Genomic DNA, 22,033 nt, shown 5'->3' on the forward strand with positions numbered 1-22,033 from the left:
GCTTTCACATCTGTACAGATGTAATTAGGGCGTTTCTATGGGGTTGGAAGTGGAACTTTGCATACTACCACTATGTAGGGTTGCTAACTCTTGATTGGGAAATATCTGGAGATTTTGGGGCTGGAGCTGGGAGTGGGCAGAATTTGGGGCAGGGGGGGCTCAATGGAGTGTAATGCCATAGAGTCCATCCTCCAATGTAGCCATTTTCTTCAGGGGAACTGACCTCTTTGGTCTGGAGATAAGTTGTAATTCCAGGGGATCTCCAGGTTCCACTTGGGATCTGGCATCCTTATCACTATGGAGCACCACAAGCTGTTCACTCATAAAGATCAGCAGATTACCCTTTTAAAGGGCTCTCAACATTCAGCAATCCCCACAACAGAAAGCACATTTTACATAATTTTGGAGGGGGGGGGGAGGCAAAAGTACATTGGAGGAGGAAACCACAGCAAGAAAAGGAAGAAGCCAGCAGAGCTGGCAGTGAGAAAGGCAAGCCAGAAGTAAGTGTGAGAAAAACCAGAACGAGGGGCAAGACAGAAAGAAGCAGTGGGGATTTCCCCTTCCTCACAGTAACAGGGATCGAATCCCATCAAAGAAAACTTGATGAAGCAACACAGAGATCAGTTACACATATTCTACAGTCCTTTGAACCAGCATATATCTGCGCCTAAAGTCCCATCATGGACAAAATGAATGGGTTCCAAAGTATCAAAGCTGGAGAAAGTCAGGCTTCCTATGACTTGATAACCTCTCGGTGGGATCTGGAGAACTCCCAGAATTACTCATTCTGGTTTTGATCTCCAGATGACGGTGACCCCCATCTCCCCTGGAGAAAATGGCTGCTTTGGAAGGTGCACAAAATGGCATTTTGTCCCCCCCCTCCACAGACCCTGCTCTCCCTTAGCTCCACCCCCAAATCTCCCAAGTATTTCCTGACCCAGAGTTGGCAGTCTGAGCCTTTCCCTACCACTTAACTGTTTGATGCATCGTATAAGGGGTTTGCAGGAGTGGTCAGATTTGAGAAGGTTTTAGCTGCAGACTATCTAGGCTCTATAGAAGCTGCCGTTTCCATTGCTGCCATCTTGATGGCCATTGCGTTTGCATGGGGGGGGGGGGTCTTTCCTAGCACAAAATGGGTCCTCACAACCACATCCACTTTAGGTTTGCCAGCTGGGGCCGGTTTGGAAATGCGACCTAATATGCAGCTAAAGCAATACTTAAAGCAAGGGATGCCATTCTCCAGGTAGGAAGGAACAAACGAGGGGCACATGTGTGAATATAACACAACCAACCAAAAGAGCCCTAAATGATTAACTCAAAACCAGAAATCAACTTATTTTTTGTTTCTTCCAAAAATATTTTTGCACTCAACCCAGGGTCAAATTCTAACCTCCATTCTGTTGCTGAAAAGATAACTTACCCCTTATCCGACTGTGTCGACAGTGTTACATATAAAACCTCATTATTCGCTTTGGCTGCAAGGAAAATAAGGGCCAATGCTGTCATTATTAAGGCAGGCTCTTAACACTCTTGCATTTTTACACTCTGTTTTATAGTTCTATGGTTTTAAATTTTTGTGTCTTCTATGGTTTTATTCTATTTCTTATCATAGAATCATAAAATCATAGAGTTGGAAGGGGCCATACAGGCCATCTAGTCTAACCCCCTTCTCAACGCAGGATCAGCCCAAAGCAGTTCTTATAACAACTAGTCTTTTTATTTTGTAAAGGCCTACAGCTATATACAAATAAATTTTACTACTACTACAACAAAAATATTATATTCAATTTTTTAGAAAGAATGCATGTAAATTTACAAAATAACTGTTGATGTCACACGTTGTCCACGCAAAGACTGTTTATACACTGGGAACTTCACTGCCACAGCTCCTGTGCAGGAGCACAAATTGGGGGCAGATGAGGCACACCTGGCCAAATGCTCCCTCATGTGGGTGCAGGAAGAGGTGGGGCAACCTGCCACGACTAAAACTCCAGCCTGGAGCCCAGCATGAAACCTCCAGTGCATAAACAGTCAAAGACCCAATAAACCGTCGTTTCGACCAGTTCTTGCTTCTTCTGTGGACTTGCAGAACTACCCGAGACAATGTCTAGATGGGTGCCGAAATAAAGGACCCTCACAATTGACAGATGTCTGAGAAGAATTCTCCACAGTGTCAGCGCAGCTTTTCCAGCTCACAAAAACATCTTGTCTCCCAAAGTTCAGGAAAGAAGAAACAACAACTGGGCAAAAGGAAGCTTTACCAGGTCTTTGTTTGGACAACCGTGAAATAATAATAATAAGAGTTGGCCCTTATATGCCGCTTTTCTCTACCTGAAGGCGTCTCAAAGCCGCTTACAGTGCCCTTCCCTTTCCTCTCCCCACAACAGACCCCCCTGTGAGTGAGGTGAACAGCTTTATCAGGGCTGTCCACGCTCAGTCAGAACAGCTTTATCAGGGCTGAGGCGAGCCCAATGTCGCCCAGCTGCCTGCATGTGGGGGAGGAGTGGGGAATCAAACTTGGCTCACCAGATTAGAAGTCCGTGCTCCTAACCACTACACCAAGTTGGGTCCCAGAAACCATTTATTTTGTACTAGCTTCAAAGCCCGTTGCTAAGATCGGGCCTTGAAAGGGTCCCCTAGCCAAGCAGCTTAAGGTGGCCTTGGGTGGCAGCTGGCAGCCAGATCAAGTGGGGCGGGTAGGGGCTGGGCAGCTCGTTAGCAGGGCCAGGACAGAGCTCCATAGCAGTCAGCTAGTCAGCTCCTTAGCAGTCCTTAACGAGCAGTCAGCAGGCCAAGAGGCCCTCGTTAGGAGGCCCAGCTTAGCAGGCCAAGAGGCCCTCAATAGGAGGCCCTCTACCATGATCCTTTGCCCAGGGGCTCTCTCTTTACCTGCTGCTGGCTCCAGACACTGAGGCATCTGAGAGCAAAGAGGCTAGAGTCCAGGGACGGAGGGCAGGAGCTGCACGGGCAGGGCCAATCAGGGCAAGGCTGGCTGCACCCTTATTGGCCCTATTCCAACTTGAACAGCTGGACACGTCCCACCCCCTAGGCTGTTTCACAAATATATAGAGGAACAACAATGGATATTTATGTGCATTCTTTCTAAGACATTGAATATAGCATTTTGTGTAAAAAAAATGGTTTCTGATTTTGAGTTAATCACAGAGGGCTGTCTTGCACAGTGATTTCTGGTCTGTTGTGTTACTCTCTACATAGGACCTGGAGAATTAGAGCTCATGTCCTGACTACAGAGATTAGGTCTCCTGGAGAAAATGAATGCTTTGGAGGTTGCGTTCTGTGGCACTGTACTGCACAGAGGTCCTGTCCTCCCTGGGCTCCATCCCCAAATCTCCAGGAGTTTCCCAACTTGGATTTGGTACCCCAATCTTCTCATGCCTACCAGGGGTGACTAGACAAGCTGACTATAAATAAAATGCAACCTTTTTAGGATGAGTCAATGCCACCCTCTGATCAGAATTATTCATTGTGTGGTTATAGAAGGTCTAAAAAGAGTTGCTGTCCCAAACCTAAAGGGAAATCATCTATTACAATCTTTGGTCATGATTCCATCACTCTTTCGCTGCATTTCACTTTTCTGTGCGTGATTACTACGTGATGCTTGTTTAGTTAACTTACGCAAGTGTTGTCAGAATAATATGAACGTGCAAAACCAGAGACAATTGTCCTGACTTCTCAGGATCAACCTCCATTTCAGTGTGATTCATAATATATATATATTTAAAGTTGCCCAGTTTGCTTCTATTAGGGCTTTCCCACCTTGATAATGTTTTACAAGACACCAACTAATCCATTTATCACCGCCATTCAGGCTTGATGATCAAAAAAAGATGGCAAAAGCTTACATAGCATTTAAAAAACCAACAACACTCCATTGCCCCATAACTAGGATTGCCAGCCTCCAGGTGGGATCTGGAGATCTAATTTCCAACTGGTTTCCAGAATACAGAGATCAGTTCCCCTGGAGAAAATGGCAGCTTCAGAGAGCAAATTCTGTGGCATACCATAGAGCAGGGGTAGTTAACCTGTGGTCCTCTAGCTCAGGGGTAGTGAAACTGCATTTGCTGGCAGGGGCTCATTGGAATTGTAGTCCATGAACATCTGGAGGACCACAGGTTGACCACCTCTGCCATAGAGTCTAGGTGAAATCCCTCCCCAGACCTCCTCTCCAATGATTCCAAATCTCCAGGAATTCCTCAAGCCAGTGTTGGCATATTTCAAACAGGCTTTATGGGGGGAAAGGTCGGTGAGATGTCATCTGTACCACCAGGGTGAAAAACAATTTCTGGGGCCATGGCACAGTGGTAGAGCATCTGCTTGTTATGCAGAAGGTTCCCGGTTCAATCCTCAGCATCTCCAGTTCAAAGATCCAGTAGTAGATGATGCAAAGTCCTCTACCTGAGACCATTCAGAGCCTCTGCCCCTACCAGTCTGAGCACATAACACAGACTTTGATAGTCTGATTCATAGATTCATAGAGTTGGAAGGGGCCATACAGGCCACCCACTCCAAACCCCTTCAGTATAAGGCAGCTTTGTGTGCATTCTCAAAACAGGTTTGCAGGAATGCTGGAGACTGCAGTCCAGATGTTCACAGTGTAAGGCCTTTTCTCAGTGTTCCCAAATGTGCCATCCACCAATATGTTTCCTGTTATCTCTCCCAAAATCATTTCATCCTAAAGCAAAGGGTTGTTCCTGCCATTGTCCAGCTCATTGGAGTAGGAGACCCTTCGGATGAGCCCAGAAGGCATCACCTTTACTTCTGTAGGGAGCATCCATTGGGGAACACCTTGGCTTGAAACTTCCCAGCCTTTTATGATAGCCCCCCCCCCCCCCGCCCTTGGGTCAGTCACTCTGTGGTGGGACCTCAACCCTCTCTCCAGATTTCCATTTGTGGCTGCAGGATCCACATCGCTGGGGATTCCTGCCTTATCAGCTCGACTTTTCCATAGCAATTTTCCATTCAAGTACGCTCAAAGCAGCTCATATAAGATAGAATCTGAATTTTTAAAAAGATACCAGGTTTTAAAACAAGAAGAACATCTAAGGCAGGGGTAGTCAAACTGCGGCCCTCCAGATGTCCATGGACTACAATTCCCAGGAGCCCCCTGCCAGCGAATGCTGGCAGGGGGCTCCTGGGAATTGTAGTCCATGGACATCTGGAGGGCCGCAGTTTGACTACCCCTGATCTAAGGACTTGTGATTTTCCTGAAAGGTCTTTCGGAACAAACAAGGCTTCCAGCGATGCCTGGCCCACAGCAGTGGTGCTCAACCCCCAGAGTCACAAGGGGACCCGACATAGGTCACTTTCACGTGTGCAAAATAATGCATTTCCAGCCCGTTTCCAATGCAATTAGGCGATTGTTTATCAGTGGATGTTGCCATTTCACCTAAGTAGAACCTAGTTGCAAAGGACACTGAATGAACATTTGTCAACGTATGTGAAAATGTCAATAGTCATCTGCTTCAGCAACCATCGATTTTTGTCTTTCTTTTCCGTTTGTGTTTGCTTACTTAGAAATTTGCTGTGCTGTACCAAACTCGACAGAGAAGCTGCGCAAGGCTTCTGCCCAGATGTGCTCGATCCAAGGGTTTGGTTTGAGAAATGTTTGCCTTGCATTTTTAAGTTTTGCCCCCAGCATTTCAGAAATGTCTGATGAAAACATAAAGGCATCCCCATGATTATCTGTCTTCTGCATTGCAGAACATCGGGAAGAAAATGTCCTGCCATCAATTTACGGCTAACCTGGATGGATTAAATGACGGGAAGGATTTTCCAAAGGAACTGTTAAAGGTAAATCTGTGAAACAGGATTAGGAAATTCCTAAAGATTTGCTGATGCAGCCTGTGGGAAGATGAAGTTTAGGGAAGGGAAGGACCTCTATGGGTATAATGCCATGAAGTCCACTCTTCAAAGCAGGGTATCTGATCTCTGAGAGCCAGCTTGGTATAGTGGTTAGGAGCAGCTGGGTGACCTTGGACCAGTCACGGTTCTGTTAGAGCTGTTGTCACAGAGAAGTTCTATCAGAGCTCTCTAAGCCCAACCTACCTCACAGGTGGTCTTTTATAGGGAGAGGAAGGGAAGGTGATTGTAAGCCATTATGAGAGACGGTTAATGAAAAACGTGGTATAAAACCCTCTTCTCTCTAGCTTGTAATTCCAAGAGATCTCTGGGCCCCAACTGGAGGCTGATAAACCTACTTTGAAATCAGAGAAATATAGGAACAAAGGGAGAAATATAGGAACAAAGGTGCATCATTGCCCAGGGTTGCCAGATCTGGATTGGGAAATACCTGGAGACTTTGGGGGTGGAGCTGGGAGTGGGCAGGATTTGGGGTGAGGAGGGAATATAATGCTGTGAAGTCCACACTCCAAAGCAGACATGGTCTCCAATAGTTTGAAGAGGAGCTATCATCCCAGGGGGCTCCTAGTCCCACCCAGGGATTGGCATCCCTAGCATTGCTAGAAGAGCAAATGCCTGCAGCTGAGGAACCTTGGAAAGGATGAGAAATAAGAATGAGCCACTGAGGAAATCCTACCCAATGAACCAGAAAGCTAGGTGGACTCAGCCTTAGCCAGTTTGGTGCAGTGGTTAGGAGTGCGGACTTCTAATCTGGCGGGCCAGGTTCGATTCTGCGGGCCGGGTTCAATTCTCCCCCATATGCAACCAGCTGGGTGACCTTGGGCTCGCCACAGCACTGATAAATCTCTTCTGACCGAGCAGGAATATCAGGGCTCTCTCAGCCTCACCTTCCTCACAGGGGGTCTGTTGTGGGGAGAGGAAAGGGAAGGCAAATGGAAGCCGCTTTGAGATTCCTTCGGGTAGAGAAAAGCGGCATAGAAGAACCAACTTCTTCTTCTTCTTCTTCTTCTTCTTCTTCTTCTTCTTCTTCTTCTTCTTCTTCTTCTTCTTCTTCTTCTTCTTCTTCTTCTTCTTCTTCTTCTTCTTCTTCATGCCTGCAGAGCTGCCAGCCACAGACATTTGAGGCTGGAGGCTGGGATGATGGAGACAGACCTCAGTGCCAGGCAGGCCGCCTTCTAAAGCAGCCGTGCTGTCTGGGAGGAGTGGACTAAACGTTTTACATAAAGAAGCTATAAATAGTCAATAATTGTCATCAGGGGATCATTTGTAATTCTAAGAGATCTCCAGCTTGAAGTTTGGCAATGTGCCACATGTGGTTTAGTGTCCTGGGGCCCGCACCACTTGATCACTTGAGGCAGGGGACTGCATCACTGAATACTTTTAAGCATTAAATACTGACTATGTGAAATTCGTCTGTCAAGCTGGAGGGTTCTTTTTGCTGTGCAGGGAGTTCCCTATGAGAGAAGCAGCCTTCCTGGATAATTTACAGCATTGCAGAATTTGGAGAGACAATCGATTGCTTAGGACAGGGGTAGTCAAACTGCGGCCCTCCAGATGTCCATGGACTACAATTCCCAGGAGCCCCCTGCCAGCGAATGCTGGCAGGGGGCTCCTGGGAATTGTAGTCCATGGACATCTGGAGGGCCGCAGTTTGACTACCCCTGGCTTAGGAAAATGAAAAGCGTCGCTCACGGGGATAAGAACTCCTTCGTTCCTTGCTGTGTGTCCTACCCTATTCCAAACAGGTTCCCAGCATTAGCTTGTGATGTCGATGCCCCATAGCAACCAGGTTTTCATTTCTCAGCATGCCAGATGACAACAGAGGCAGGGCAGGAGGGAAGCATCCCAGTCAAACCAGAAATAGGTGACAGGACCATAGGGTGTTGCAGAACCAGGGATGACTCTGCACTTACTTTGTTTATTCCATTGTGGATCCTGCTGAATCCAGATCAATTTGAACTCGGGTCTTTCTCTCCCCCCATCCTTATTGAAACAGAGAAGTGTTCTGCACGTGGTTAGGAATGCTCAGAAGGGGAGGGGGGAGCCAAGCAGAGCAGGAGCCTCTTTCCTTTCTTGAAGGGGGTAGGGCAAGAGGATTGGAGACAGAAGAGGAAGGAGAAAAAAATCAATAGGCAAATCTCTACCAAGAGAAGTTAGACTTCTGGAGCCTCTGCTGAGAGAAGTTAGGGCTTCCCCTTTAAGGCAAGCTTACAGCCTGGGAACGAGGAACTGAAGCTTGGCCAATCAGGGCTTCTCTACCACGGAGCAAGCTCGGAATACGCAGAGCTCTGCATGCTTTCTCACACCGATTTTTCAAATATTGAGGATTATATCCACTCTAGGATATTATAGGGAAAAGGTAGGCTCACTCTGGATCAATCATGTTTGTTGCAGAGGGAAAATTTAAATTGGACAAAATCAAAATAGAAATCGCATTCAGTGGAGATGGCAGGGACTGAATCGACCTGGGATTGGAATAAAAGCTCTGGGCAGATTCAGCCCAGGCTGTCCAAATCTAGCACAGCCATCACAGCACAAATGGAAAGGGCAAGCTTGGAAGCAGGACCATCAGCTGTTTGCTGCCACTCTTATTGGCTCCTTCCTAGTCAGGGTGTTTTCCTCTGGTGGCCTTCTTGAGAATGCGGTGCTGCAGAGAAGATTTAGCCAAGCGGCTCTCCCTAAAAGCTCAGATGGAGCCTGGAACAAGGCTCTGGAGTGACCCACCCCAGATCTGGTGTGTAAAATCAGGATGAGTCTTACAATTTCAACCCTATGTGTTGTTCATCTCACATATTTTTATGTAATAGTTGGAGACTGGAAAGTGAGCCGGGGGGGTGGGATTTGCCATCCCTAAACAGCAGTTCACCATAATACTGCTTGCTATTTTTTGCACATGGTGGGAAAGGATCATTCCCAAATTATTTTCTCCTACAATATCAAAGGTTGACCCATCTGATCTCATTTATACAGTAAAATGTGGGATCGGTCCTTTAGTCTACACTGTTATTATCATAGATCACGATTTCTCAACCAGGGTTTGGTGAAACCCTGGGATTTCTTGATGGCCTTGGAAAGGTTTCCTGAATGAGTGGGAGTTAATTAATTTTTATATTTTTAAAAAAATTGTTCAAAATTTATTGGCTGATCTGACCATATAGGGTCCCAAAATGGCCAATGATGGGCCTGGAGGAGGTAGGAAGGGGAGGGCCCTGGGTGGGCTATGCCTCCCAACCATATTCTGCGTGATCTCGCTACTTCCGGGGTTTCTCGAAGCCTCAATAATGTTTCAGGGGTTTCTCAATGATTAAAAAAGATGAGAAACGCTCTCATAGATGTTCATGGGTTGGAGATCTTGCACATCCGGGTATTGCCAAGAAGAATAGCATTTAAAGTGGACTTTGGCATTTGGAGTAGGCATTCCTTTTGGTGGCTGTTTTAGATTTCCTGAAAGCAAGGCTATGAAGGTCAAGATCAAGGCCTGCAAGAGGAGGGGGATGGATGGATGGATGGATGGATGGATGGATGGATGGATGGAATGTGTGGATACGATTTCCACCTTCTCATGAGTTCTGAAAATGTGGGCAGAAAATCAAAGTTGCACAGGAACTATTATTTCATTAGGTTTTTCCACATCCTTATTTAGCTTGCTGTTAAGTTCTTGTTTTGCTCATTGATGTGAGATCTAACAGCCTGCAGAAGAGGAACTTGAAATAAAGCTATTTGGTGTCAAATTAACCACTATGAGTAAAACATGTGCCAAATAGGGGAACACCCCCCACCCCCGCTGGTCCCAGATAAACAGGAACATAGCAGTGAGTAAAATGAGAATGCAGAAAAGCCCATTGTTAAACTAATTTGCTGCATGTTAGAGATAGGTTGTTTTTATTTTTTTAAACCCCTATGTTAGACCAATAAGGGAGGACTCCACTAAGAATACCTTACTATAGTAGAACTTCAGTAGCAGTTGATATAATGTGTGTCATAGTTTTTTTTCTGAGGATCTGCTAAGAACTGATGCAATGTCTTTGTTTCAGAGCCTGTATAACTCCATTAAAAATGAAAAGCTTGAATGGGCTATGTAAGTATTTCCGAAGTATTTTATATTATGATTATGGGAAAATGTCTTTATCAAAGGACCTAATGTCTCTTAATGGTGTCAGAGATGCATGTTTTGAATGGTCTGAGGCAGGGCTTGCCTCAATCCACGCCCTCCCTATAGTCTGCCTTCTAGTGTTGGAGGCTTATCTTCAGAGCAGTATCTGTTGCGTTCATCAAAGTAGGATGGACACAAAGCCAGTCAAAAGAGCAAGTTCCTTTAAGGCAGAGATAAAATGCTCAATTCTGCAAGGATCAGTCGGAACAAATCCTGCCCTATGTGTTTCCACATCTGTGCTGATCCACATAGATTCAAGCCATTGGTTAATCCTAGCAGAAGACCGAACAGTATTTACCTCTCTGGATGTTTCACGTGCAAGAATGACAATTTATGGTGCTGTGGAATTCAAACTCTGTTTAAATATCCCTCCCCCATACCATGCTACTAAGGTTGAGCCAAAATTTTCACTTTTAACAAATATCCGTTTCATTTACACACACACACACACACACACACACACAAATACCTCCCTGTCACTGGCCAGTGTTTTCCCACCTCTCTCAAAAATTTCCCCAGTGTTTCCAACAGAACTTCCTCCAGACAACCTTCAAGATGCTTCCTGCACCATCTGTATGAAAAGCACTTCCCTGGAATGTGGTCCCACCAGGGGGCAGCATGACATCATAAGCAACTTCCATGTGCAGCAGAGACGCCCCAGATGCTATAACACTCCCCAAGCCTCTCCTTGCCTTGTCCTGGATAGTTCAGGCTAGCTCAGTCTCATCGCATCTCGAAAGCTAAGCAAGGCTAACCCTGGCTTGCACTTGGATGAGAGACCTTCAAGGAATTCCAGGGACGTGTTGCAGAGGCAGGCGATGGTAGAACGCCTCTGAATGTCTCTTGCCTGGGAAACTCTGCAGAGTCTCCATAAGTCAGCTGTGACTTGACAACACTTTCTACCACCACCAAGTGTGACTTGATTACAATGAGAAATGTATCCCAAGGCTTCCCCGCAAGCCTGGATCTCTTCACAGTTTTTCCCTTCCAAGCTTCAGGGAGCTGAACTATGCCCCCTGTCTTGGGGCCATTCTGCCAGGATTGGTAGCCTTACCTTGCCTCAGGCCCCAGCTTCCTCTTAGATTCCTCTTCCTCCCTTCTCTTGCCTTCCTCTCCCCTAACCTTCCTGACGTCTCCCTTCTTCTCCCTGGGGCTGCAGCCTAGCCCAGCCCTGCCCCTCCCTCCTCAGATCCTCCTGGCTCTTTCTGTGCCTTGCCCCATCCCATCCAGTTCTGCACTAGGGCTGGCCAAAGGCTAATGGCCTGGGTTGACTAACCACGCCCCCTGCTGCTGTGCTCACCTGCAGCCTCTCCCACAGGTGGTACCCCCTTGCTCTTGCTGGGCCCCTCAGGCTGCTTCTGCCTTCTTGACAGGTGCTTTGCTCTGTCCTGGAGCTGCCACCTCTTATGAATTGGTGGGTGGGACCTATTCAGGCATCTGCTGCCGCTTCTGGACCACACAAACACAAAAGCATTTAGCCAAGTGAAATAGCAGCAACTCCCAGAGAATGGAAAGCATGAATTCTCCTCCTGGGTGTCGTTACTAGGATTGTCAGATCCTCCCTGGCTTCCACATTGGAGAACTGGAGATTCAGAGACAGAACCTGGGGAGGACAGGAACTTTCATGGGGTACATTGCTATAGTCCACCCTCCTAGGGTAGCCAGACCCCCTAGTGGAGGCAGGGATCCCCTGCCCAGCCCTTGACCTCCAATCACTAATTAGCAGGCTGGTGGATGACTTATCAGTAGAAAGAAGGCCTAGGCTATATTGCTGACATCGTACAGGAAGTGATATCATCACACCAGTGACTTCTAGGTGATTGCCTGGTATTTGGGCAAAACCTCTATGGTAGAAGCAAATTTTAGCATAGAGCTTTTGCCCCAATACTAGAATGCTGCCTGGATATCGCTGGTGTAATGATGCAACTTCCTTTGCAACACCAGCAATGTGACCTAGGCCTTCTTTCTACTCCCTCACCCCCAACTAGGCCCCGGGAGGGACATGGCAAGCCTACACCTTCCACAGCAGCCATTTTCTCCAGGGCAGCTGATCTCTGCAGCTTGCAGGTGAGCTTTAATTCCAGGAAATCCCCAGGTCACCTTGAGCTAGTCACAGTTCTCTCACAGATTTTTTCACATAGTAGTTCTCTCAGAGCTCTCTCAGCCTCACTGGCCTCACCGGGTGTCTGATTGTAAGTCACTCTGGGACTCCTTCGGGTAGTAAAAAGCAGGGTACAAAAAACCAGCTCTCTCATTTGTGCTAAATATACAGAGTGAGAAAGAGAGAGTGAGAGAGACCAGGTATTTTCAAAAGCAGATTTCTCATTGGCACTGTGATTTTTGTTTTATTTTGCTTTCTCTCCAAGAGATGAAGATGAACTCAGAAAATCACTGTCAGAACTGGTTGATGACAAATTTGGCGCTGGAGCCAAGAAAGCGCCAAGGATCGTGGACGGAAGCAACCCTTTCCTGGATGTCCCGCAGGCCCAGAATGCTGTCACCTACAAGCATGGCATCCTCACGCGGAAAACCCACGCTGACATGGATGGGAAGAGAAGTAGGTGACAAGCGTGCGGGCAAGGAGAGAAGGATACTCTTTCGACTCTTGGCTGGGCATTTTTGAGTGACTATTCCAAACATTAGGTTCAAATGGGTAGCCGTGTTGGTCTGAAGCAGCACAATAAAATCAGAGTCCTGTAGCACAAAGATTTATTCAAGGTGTGAGCTTTCGAGTGCAAGCACTTGAAAGCTCACGGCCTGAATATATCTTCATTGGTCTTAAAGGTGCTACTGGACTGATTTTATTGTATTCCAAACACTGACTTAAAAAAAAAAGTTTGAGGGAATCAACGTTCTGTTCAGCCAATTTCTCTTCTAGATGCAATTCTGCTTTCCTCCCAGAAAGGTTTTCCCAACATTGTGTTGTTCTTGGCTTCAAGTGACTTCCCATGATATAGCAACAGCACCAAAAGAGGATGGGAAAGGAAGCTGTAGTCTAGGGGCACCTTCAAGACCAACAAAGATTAATTCTGGGTATAGGCTTTCCGGCACACTTTAAGAAGGAGTTTCACTGGCATGGTTTAGTGCAGGGGTAGTCAAACTGCGGCCCTCCAGATGTCCATGGACTACAATTCCTAGGAGCCCCTGCCAGCATTCGCTGGCAGGGGGCTCCTGGGAATTGTAGTCCATGGACATCTGGAGGGCCGCAGTTTGACTATCCCTGGTTTAGTGGTTAAAAGTCTCTAATCTGGAGAACTGGGTTTGATTCCTCACTCCTCCACAGGGGGAAGTGCCAGCATGCCCTCTATTTCTGGAATTAAGTTGCACCCTGTTTGGTGCTTGTAATGAGATATGAGGGAGCAGAGGATACTGACTGAGAGTGCCATCCTAAACAGATCGGCATCCTTTAAAATCCACCACCTCTGCTTAGAAGGATGCTAAGTTACCTTTCTGCCCTTCCTTTAATCCTCTTGCATTGCTCTTCTGCTTTGGGCTATAGTGTGCCATCGGAACAGTGCTGCTATGGCGTTGGCCTGTAGATTAGGGCCTCTTCCTTCTTCACCATCGCAGGGGGACTTGCTTGGTGTCAGGTAGCTTCCCCACCACAAACTCAGAGCATGGAGTTTACAAGTCCCAGGCCCCTGCTTAATTTTCTCCCCTATCCCTATTGTAGCCTTGCATGGAAGGGTATTTCTTACGGGTTTCTCCTGCGATGCATTATTTGTCTCCCTGTTGCTTAAGTCTCGGGGCATACCTACTGCCTTGCTTTTCAGCTCCCAGGGGACGACGAGGATGGAAGAAATTTTATGCAGTGCTGAAAGGAACCATTCTGTATCTGCAAAAGGTAAAGATGGTGGACTGCTCTGTTTTTGCAATGCTGCCTGTTCTTCCTCTCAGTGCGTTCTCTTCAAACCATGGGTCTTCCCTAGAAGAAAACTTATAAAGAGGGAGGAAGAGCGATCCGGAGCTTCATCTCCACCTGCACCTGCCTCTTGGTCTTCGGCTCCCCTCTGTCAGCAGGACCTTCTTCAAATAGAAACAAGTCAATCAGCTATTTCTCCCTGTCACACAGTTACGCCCCCCAGTGAAAACATTCTTATCTATATAGGCCACAGCATATGGCAAACAATTACAATGGCTGATAGCACTGCAAGAAATAGCAAGGAACAGGAATCTGTGCCACAGCTGAAGGAAGATGCTGATAAGTGGATGTCCTTAAGTGATCGTGTGCCTTTTCTCTAACTCAGGATTTCTCAACCAGGGTTTTGTGAAGCCCCAAGATTTCTTGACAGCCCTGGAAGCGTTTCCCGAATGGGTGGGAGTTAATTTATAAGTTTTATATATATTTCTTAAATTTGTTAAACATTGATCAAATTATATGACTATACATGGTCATGTCAACCCCCTCCGCCCCCCCCCCCGATCCCAAAAGGGCCTGGAGGGGTGGGAAGGGGAGAGTCCCCAGGTGGGCGTGTACACAGCTATGCCTCCCAACTATATTCTGCATGATCACGCCACTTCTGGGGTTTCCCGAAGCTTGAAGAATGTTTCAGGGGGTTCTCCATGGTAAAAAAGGACCTTCAACTAGATCCAGCTTGGTATGGTGGTTAAGAGCGGCAGCCTCTAATGTGGAGAACCAGGTTTGATTCCCCACTTCTCCACATGAAGCCAGCTGGGTGATCTTGAGCCAGTCGCAATTCTTTCAGAGCTCTCTCATCCTCACCTACCTCACAGGCTGTCTGTTTTGAGGAGAGGAAGGGAAGGCAATTGTCAGCCCCTTTGAAACACATGAGGCCCGCTGGGTGGCCCTGGACCAGTCAAAGTTCTCTCAGAACTCTCTCAGCCTCACCTGCCTCACCGGGTGTTTGTTTTGAGGAGAGGAAGGGAATGCGATTAGTGACTTTGAGACTCCTTCAGATAGTAAAAAGTGGGGAACAAAAAAACAGCTCTTCTCATCAGTGTTGGGCTCAGGCTGAGATGTGGTGGTGCCATCAGAAGCGGCAGGAGGAGCCTCTGATCCTGGGAAGTAAATATCTCTGCATCTAAGATTTGTGTGGTGTCCCATACCTGGGGGGGCTGGAGTCAGTGACAAAGTCCTCAGAGCAAGAACCTGCAGCTTTTGTCCAATGTCTATCTGTTCCTGGTATGTGCTTTGTGGAGATTTGTTTCTGTGTGTCTCTGAGCACCGATCAAGGATCTAAGAAATCACAGGGATGTAAGAGCAATGAAGGACTCTGACATCTCTGCTAGCAGCTTCTGCTTGCACTCAAAATGTAGGCCTGCCCCCCTTCCTCTGGAGCGCCACGTGTGTCCTGTCTTCCCGATAAGCTCACAGCGTGCCAGGGCCCGCTCCCTCTGACAAGTTGTTGACTAGCGCTGACTCCTGCGGCAAGGATAGCACCGTGCTGTCTGCTTTCACAACTTCCCTTTCCCTGTAATGCAGATGATTGAGAATATTTTGATGCCAGCTTGTATGCTTCTCTTCTCTGTCCTTCCCATCTGTTTACGCATGAATTGTTGTCTTGGTGATGCAACTTCTACGGGCAAGCTTGGTGATCTTCCAAACAACAAGCAAAAACTATGGCTTCAGTTGTCTGCATCAAGGGAGTCCTTCCAACGGGCCTTTTTGTTTCTCAGGCAGTTTCCGTCATAGCCAGCAGCATCAGGTTCATTCGCTCAATTTGGCCATTATCTTGGTGATGATATGGAGTCAGCCGGGAAGGGCTAATATTGCAATCCTGCTGCAGTCTTTTGAAAAGTTGGTTTTCAAATTCTGCACCTTAGTCATGATGCAATTGTTTGGGAAAACCAAACAGCAGAATAAAATCATTGAAGATTTGGGGCATTCTCCCTTGAGATCCAGGAGGACGTCTCGGTGGGTGTTTTCCCGCCACTTTAACAGGAGACGTCTTCCTGGCCTCAAGGAGAAGGACCATCTCACGGTAAGTTAACCAATGGTCATTTCCACACATCGGTAAAAATAGCGTTATGCCAGCTGAATGGCGTAGCACTAAATATTTTTTTTTATAATAATTTTATTGTTTATTATTATATAAAGCATTTACAGAAAAGTTGTAAAGAAAAAGCGACCAGTTGATATGGTTTGCCATCTCTTTTAACATAGATATTTAGTTCTCATCACATATTATTCCTAGTCTAGAAGTTTTTACCATTTTTCTTAGCCAAGTGATTGTTAATAGCGTAGCACTAAATATTATCGTGCCTCCCAGCCCCTCTTCACCTTTTTGCTGTCTCGCTCTTGTCTGCGGACTTTTTCCGCTCCTCACCCTCCACAACTGCTGCTGGAAATGGCGGAAGAGAGCAATGCGCTTTATACGTGACTCTCTTCCGCCTGTCAATGAATCCAGGTAACCAATCACTGTTCTCCCTGTTTTAAAGGTCCCGCGATGCCCACTATTTTTTTTAATTCATAGTTTTCCATTTAAACACCCATGCATCTTATCTATGATGCATAATGCTCTACGCGGGCCTATCCTTGTCCTTGATCCGGAAACTTCAGCTAGTGCAAAATGCAGCTGCTAGGGTCCTCACCGGCACATCTTGGAGGGCCCACATCCAGCCGGTGCTGAGGCAATTGCATTGGTTGCCAATTGCTGTCCGGATCCGGTTCAAGGTTTTGGTTTTAACCTTTAAGGCTTTACGTGAGTTGGGACCCAAATACCTGAGGGACCACCTGTCACCCTATGCCTCCTGCAGGGCCTTGCGTTCTGCGGGTGAAAATCTGCTGGTCGTTCCCGGCCCTAGGGAAGCATGCCTGGCCTCGACCAGGGCCAGGGCCTCTTTGGTCCTGGCCCCGAACTGGTGGAACGAGCTCCCAGGAGAGCTGTGAGCCCTGCAGGATCTTTCAACATTCTGCAGGGCCTGCAAAACGGAGCTCTTCCGCCAGGTATATTGTGGAGGCCAGGGCTGGTAAGATAGATCTACGCCCCCCTGGGATCTGGGACCTGAACTGAACATCATCGGGACCTCCTTCTCCACCCGCTAGTAGTGGGGGGCGGGAGTTGAGTTTACTGATTTCCGCCATGTTGGTAATGTTTTTATGTCTTTTAATGGGGTTTTAATGGGGAATTTAAGACACTGTAACTTGCCACGAGCCATAAGGGAGTGGCGGGAAATAAATCGAATAATAATAAATAATAATAAATAATAATAATAATAGTGCTTTTTGAATGCCACCCCTTATGGAATCACAAGTCTTGATACTGTTAAAAAATCTTGTTCCTGATTTGGGGGGGGGGGATTTTAGAGAGGCAATCTTTGTGTTACAAATTTGGGGAAAAATTATTTCTGGTATTGCCTGCATGCTTCTCGACCTATTAGTTGCTCCAGGATGTTAGCCATTTAAAAAAAGAAATTCCTGTCCGGGAACAAGGGAGAGGGAGGTGGGTGTGAGGGTGGGATGAGGCAGGTGCCTTTAGCACATTTGAGACTCCAGACCTTCACTCTGTAGCTAACGCTAAATAGATTGGAGAATCCACTTGATATGATTCCCCAACTAGTGCTTTAAAATAGAGGGTGTTGCTGGCTGATTACTGCCCAGACGCTGGATGTTGGCAAGGTCATATGGAGGGCCGGAATATAATGACTACATAAGGTAAGCATTTCACTACATTTAATGGGTGTGGAAACCCTTGGTCTACTGCTATCTTTCCAGTTTTGTTGCATGTAGGACAAGTCTGGACTAACCTTGAAAAATGATCAAAACTAAGTTATATTCAAATCATCCCTTGCTCCTCTATAAATGCAAGAAGTGAATGGATACAAATTCAAAAGTTTTGTTATTATGTTGGTCAGTGGAGCAATATCCAACTGGCATGACTCCTTTTTGATGAAGCAATAAATGTTCAACGTCTCTGTTCATGTGAGGTCAATGAAACCCAATCCCTCACTGAAGACATGTTCCCCACCTTGGTGGCCTTATTCCTCATGCAGTTCACAAAATACCGAAGGCTTGTATTTTGCAGATAAAACTAATTAGTGTTTGAACTTATCTTTAATCAGCCCCGTGGTGCTGAGCGCCACGGACTGAATAAAGCACTAAGGGCTGTGTGGGAGGAGTTAGGGCGGGCCCTGTCCGTGATAAAAACTCGGAGGGGCCAATCAGGATCCGCGAAGCGGATCCTGATTGGACCCTCCGAGAGTCCATCCCGCCCCAAGCAGCCATTGGCTGCTTCACCAGCCCAGGGAATGTGCCCGGCTGCTCCGCCGGCTGGGAGAAGGCTCGGCTGAGTCTGGGCTGGGGGGTGGGCAGGGCAGCCTTCTCCCGGCCGGCGGAGGGGCCTCGCCGCGTTAGAAATGCGGTGATCCCGCTCCGCCGGCCAGGAGAAGGCTCGGCTGAGTCTGGGCTGGGGGGTGGGCAGGGCAGCCTTCTCCCGGCCGGCGGAGCGGCCTCGCCGCGTTAGAAACACGGCGAGCCCGCTCCGCCGCCCGAGAGAAGGCTCGGCGGAGTCTGGGCTGGGGGGTGGGCAGGGCAGCCTTCTCCCGGCCGCCGGAGCCGCCTCGCCTTAGACACCGTGCCGTCCCTTGCCCCTTTCTAGCGCCCATTTTATTGCTTCTTAAAATGGGCTTAAAATCTAGTTTTTCCAATAAAGCAAGCTGTCATTGTTTGCACACAGTCTACTCCATTCTTGCAGCTGAGTGGAACATTCTTCATTGTATGTATAGTTAGTGTGTTTATGACCCAAAGTTTTATATTGTAGAGTTTTGGAGATCTGAAGATCTTCTTTCTGGGCTGTCTGTAGATCATTCTTTGAGATCCGCTGTGCCCTGGATCTTTTTGCAAAATCTTCCATAACTAGGGTTTGAAAGTAAAAGCTGTTACCTAGTACATTGTAAAAATGGCACTCATTACATCTATAGTTGCTTCTTTGGTACACTTAGCTATATGTTTGTCTGTGTCAAGTGGCACCCACATTTGACTTCCTTGAGTGAAATTTTATACAGTAATTGAAATGAACTAATCCTCCTACCCAGAAGTGGTTGACAGCATTAAGTCTTGCAGATGTGAAGAGGTCTGTTAATGAATTATTATCATTGTACACCAAGAATGAGGGCACATAATAGAGGTAGTCATGGAAATTATCTGTGGCTGCACACTTCAAGGCCAAGAATTCCAGTTTCCCTATATGCAAATTATATTTTTTCACTGCTGCTGTGAGTGTCCTTGAACTACAACCAATAACTCTTGTTAACCTTCCTGCCATTGACAGAGAACTACGCCAAGTCCTTCATTAGAGGTATCCATATGTAGAATAAAAGGTAATGACATATTTGGTATGCCATTAGTGAAGGCCATATTTAATGGCCAAGTAGTTCATTTAATATACTCTGGTGTTTCTTAGTCCACGTTACTAGTTGAGTGGAAATTATATGTCCAGAAATCCCACTTCATTCAACAGTTTGCTTCCTTCTCTGGGCTGATCTGTGAGATTCATTTGTATTGGATCATGGAAGAAGTCAGCCAATCAGAAAAAGGTTTCGGTATGCAAAAAAATCTGGGGTAAACTTTTGATAGTAACAATAGAGCCCTGGTAATTTGCAAAGTTCCCCAAAAGTCTTTGGAGCTTGTTCCATCAGATTGTGTGAGCACCTGAATCTATTCTGCAACCCTCAGAAGACACTGCTGTTCATAAATATTCATTATCCATCTTGTGATGCAGGCCCACATTGGGATTCCACAAGTGCAGGCCAGCCACAGAAAGTCTTTACTACGAGGGGCCCTACCACCCCAACACGGTGTGCATGCATGCGGCTTCCTGCTGGAACGCACACATGATTAGAGGCAGAGCGCCCCCCTTACCCTCAGTTCCTTTTTTGCCGCCATGAATTATAGTCGAAGTCTCGAACAGTTCCTTGTTTTCACTGACAGCCTCAAAGGCCATTTTCAAGAAGTGCTCCCGTTGAGGTATTGAGATCCCCCACACGGATGAACATGACTGATGTCTTCTGCGTCTGGGGGAGGCACAGAATGTTGGCACATGCTGCATTTGCCAGAAGTTTACCTCAAAGGCCAGGTCAGATCACACTTCAAGGCTGAAGGCCATGCTGTGGGAGAAGGCCCTCTTGACAGGCCCCCCTAAACTGGCATCTGAGCCAACTTCCGCTCCTGCCTGTACACTTGGAGCCGCTTCAGTTCACTCGATGGCCTCAGTTCTGGCATCAGTTTCAGCCCTTTGTGAGAAGAGACCAGTCTCTCAGACTCTGTCCCTGGCTAAGGAGGCCATTATGGAACAAGCTCCGCCATTTCAGCCTTCCGAACCTCATCCCGAGAGGTCTAAGAAGTAGAAGCACAAGGACCGTTCCAGTCACTGACTACGGTTCGGCAGACAAATCTCTGGACCCTTCAGTTCTGTCTGCATCTTCGGTTCCTTTAACACAGCATATACCACCCTTGGTTCCTAGTCAAGAAGCTCCACTCTCTAGATCAGAGCACCAACCTACCATACGGCATTCTGCTTCCAACACTTCATATGATCCTTCCCTGGTCTATGTGGGACAGTGGGATCGTCGATTCCTGGAGGAACTGCAGGTGGCTTTTGGTTTCTACAAACCTCACCCTTACTGGAAATGGAGGGTGAACCTGCTCACCCTCCCCCATTGCCCTGCACAGCTTCCAATTCTTCCCCAGACGATGCTGTTGGGGATCCCTCTCCCTCATCTCCATCCGAAGACTACCAGCTCCATTCCAAACAGCTCCTCTGTATGGTGAAGGCCCCAGACTTGGATGCCTCCTCTTTGGTTACCTACCCAAAGGACAAGGTGCTTAGCCAACACTATTAGGAGTCCCCAACTTCGATCGCACTACCCATCCTTGAGAGATTCAAACCTCACAGCCACAATTTGGAGGAAGCTGGCTTCAGCAATGTCTGCTCCTAAGAAGCTGGATTTTCTGTATATGGTCAAACAGGATTCCTCCAATTTTCTGTCCATCCATCTCAGGGACATGAGTGTGATCAACCTCACATTCAGTAGTGGCATCAGCCATTGTGGTAATTTCTGAGGCTTTAACTTCCAACTGCATGTTGAGAACAGAGAAGCACTCTTAGGGAGTCGTGACTAACTGAGTAACTTCAATTTCCTAATAAGGAACCTCATAGAATGAAAGTTTCTTTATTTAAGAACAATGAAAGCATCTACAACGAAGGCAGAGTCAGGACTGAGGCACCCAGCATAAAACAAGTAATATAGAGGTTTGTGCCCCCCTCCCCTGGGAACTCAAACCAGGCACTGTTCAAAGGAGTCAAAACATAGAGATAACCATTTGGCCATTGGGAACACCAGGTCTGGGAACTACAGGACACTAAAAGAAGGGAGGAGAAGGAATGTGGAAGGAGGGTGAGGAGGCATAAACTATAGTGGCAGGAAATCAACCTTGGGGTGTCAAACTACAACATCTGTGTTACATCAGGGCAAAGCAGGCCACTCTAACAAGCAACAGAATCAAACAGAATAACATGGCAGAAGACCTGAGAATTCTGACAGCCACCAAGCAATTTGAAGGGGGGGGGGGAATGTTCTCATTCCTGGGTTCCACATTTTATATTTAAACTAGTTTCAAAGCCCCTTTATAAAAAGGGGTTTTGAAAGGCGCGTGAGTCCGGCAGGGAGGGAAGCCCCAGCAGCCGCGCTTTGCGCGACTGCTGGGGGTTCCCTCGGGCGGCGGTCTGACGCTGCGAGAGGCGCAAAGCGCCTCTCGCAGCGTCAGACCGGCAGGGAGGGAAGCCCCAGCAGCCGCGCTTTGCGCGACTGCTGGGGGTTCCCTCGGGCGGCGGTCTGACGCTGCGAGAGGCGCAAAGCGTCAGACCGGCAGGGAGGGAAGCCCCAGGAGCCGCGCTTCGCGCGACTGCTGGGGGTTCCCTCGGGCGGCGGTATGACGCTGCGAGAGCCGCAAAGCGCCTCTCGCAGCGTCAGACCGGCAGGGAGGGAAGCCCCAGGAACTGCGCTTCGCGCGACTGCTGGGGGTTCCCTCGGGCGGCGGTC

At 47.4% G+C, this 22,033-nt stretch overlaps 1 protein-coding gene across 3 annotated transcripts in view; it reads left to right on the plus strand.

Moving 5' to 3' along the window:
- Nucleotides 1-22,033, plus strand: part of PSD2 (pleckstrin and Sec7 domain containing 2) — a 99,167-nt gene that overhangs the window by 53,701 nt on the left and 23,433 nt on the right. For 2 of the 3 annotated variants that reach the window (XM_077310043.1, XM_077310045.1), the window contains 4 exons: nucleotides 5,722-5,811; nucleotides 9,915-9,958; nucleotides 12,400-12,590; nucleotides 13,807-13,877. In XM_077310043.1, coding sequence (XP_077166158.1) covers nucleotides 5,722-5,811; nucleotides 9,915-9,958; nucleotides 12,400-12,590; nucleotides 13,807-13,877 — 396 coding nt within the window. Of the gene's footprint in view, nucleotides 1-5,720; nucleotides 5,812-9,914; nucleotides 9,959-12,399; nucleotides 12,591-13,806; nucleotides 13,878-22,033 lie in introns of all 3 variants that reach the window. The other variant, XM_077310044.1, reaches the window with a different exon arrangement.

Source organism: Paroedura picta, chromosome 14, assembly GCF_049243985.1.
Source record: "Paroedura picta isolate Pp20150507F chromosome 14, Ppicta_v3.0, whole genome shotgun sequence".
NCBI lineage: Eukaryota > Metazoa > Chordata > Lepidosauria > Squamata > Gekkonidae > Paroedura > Paroedura picta.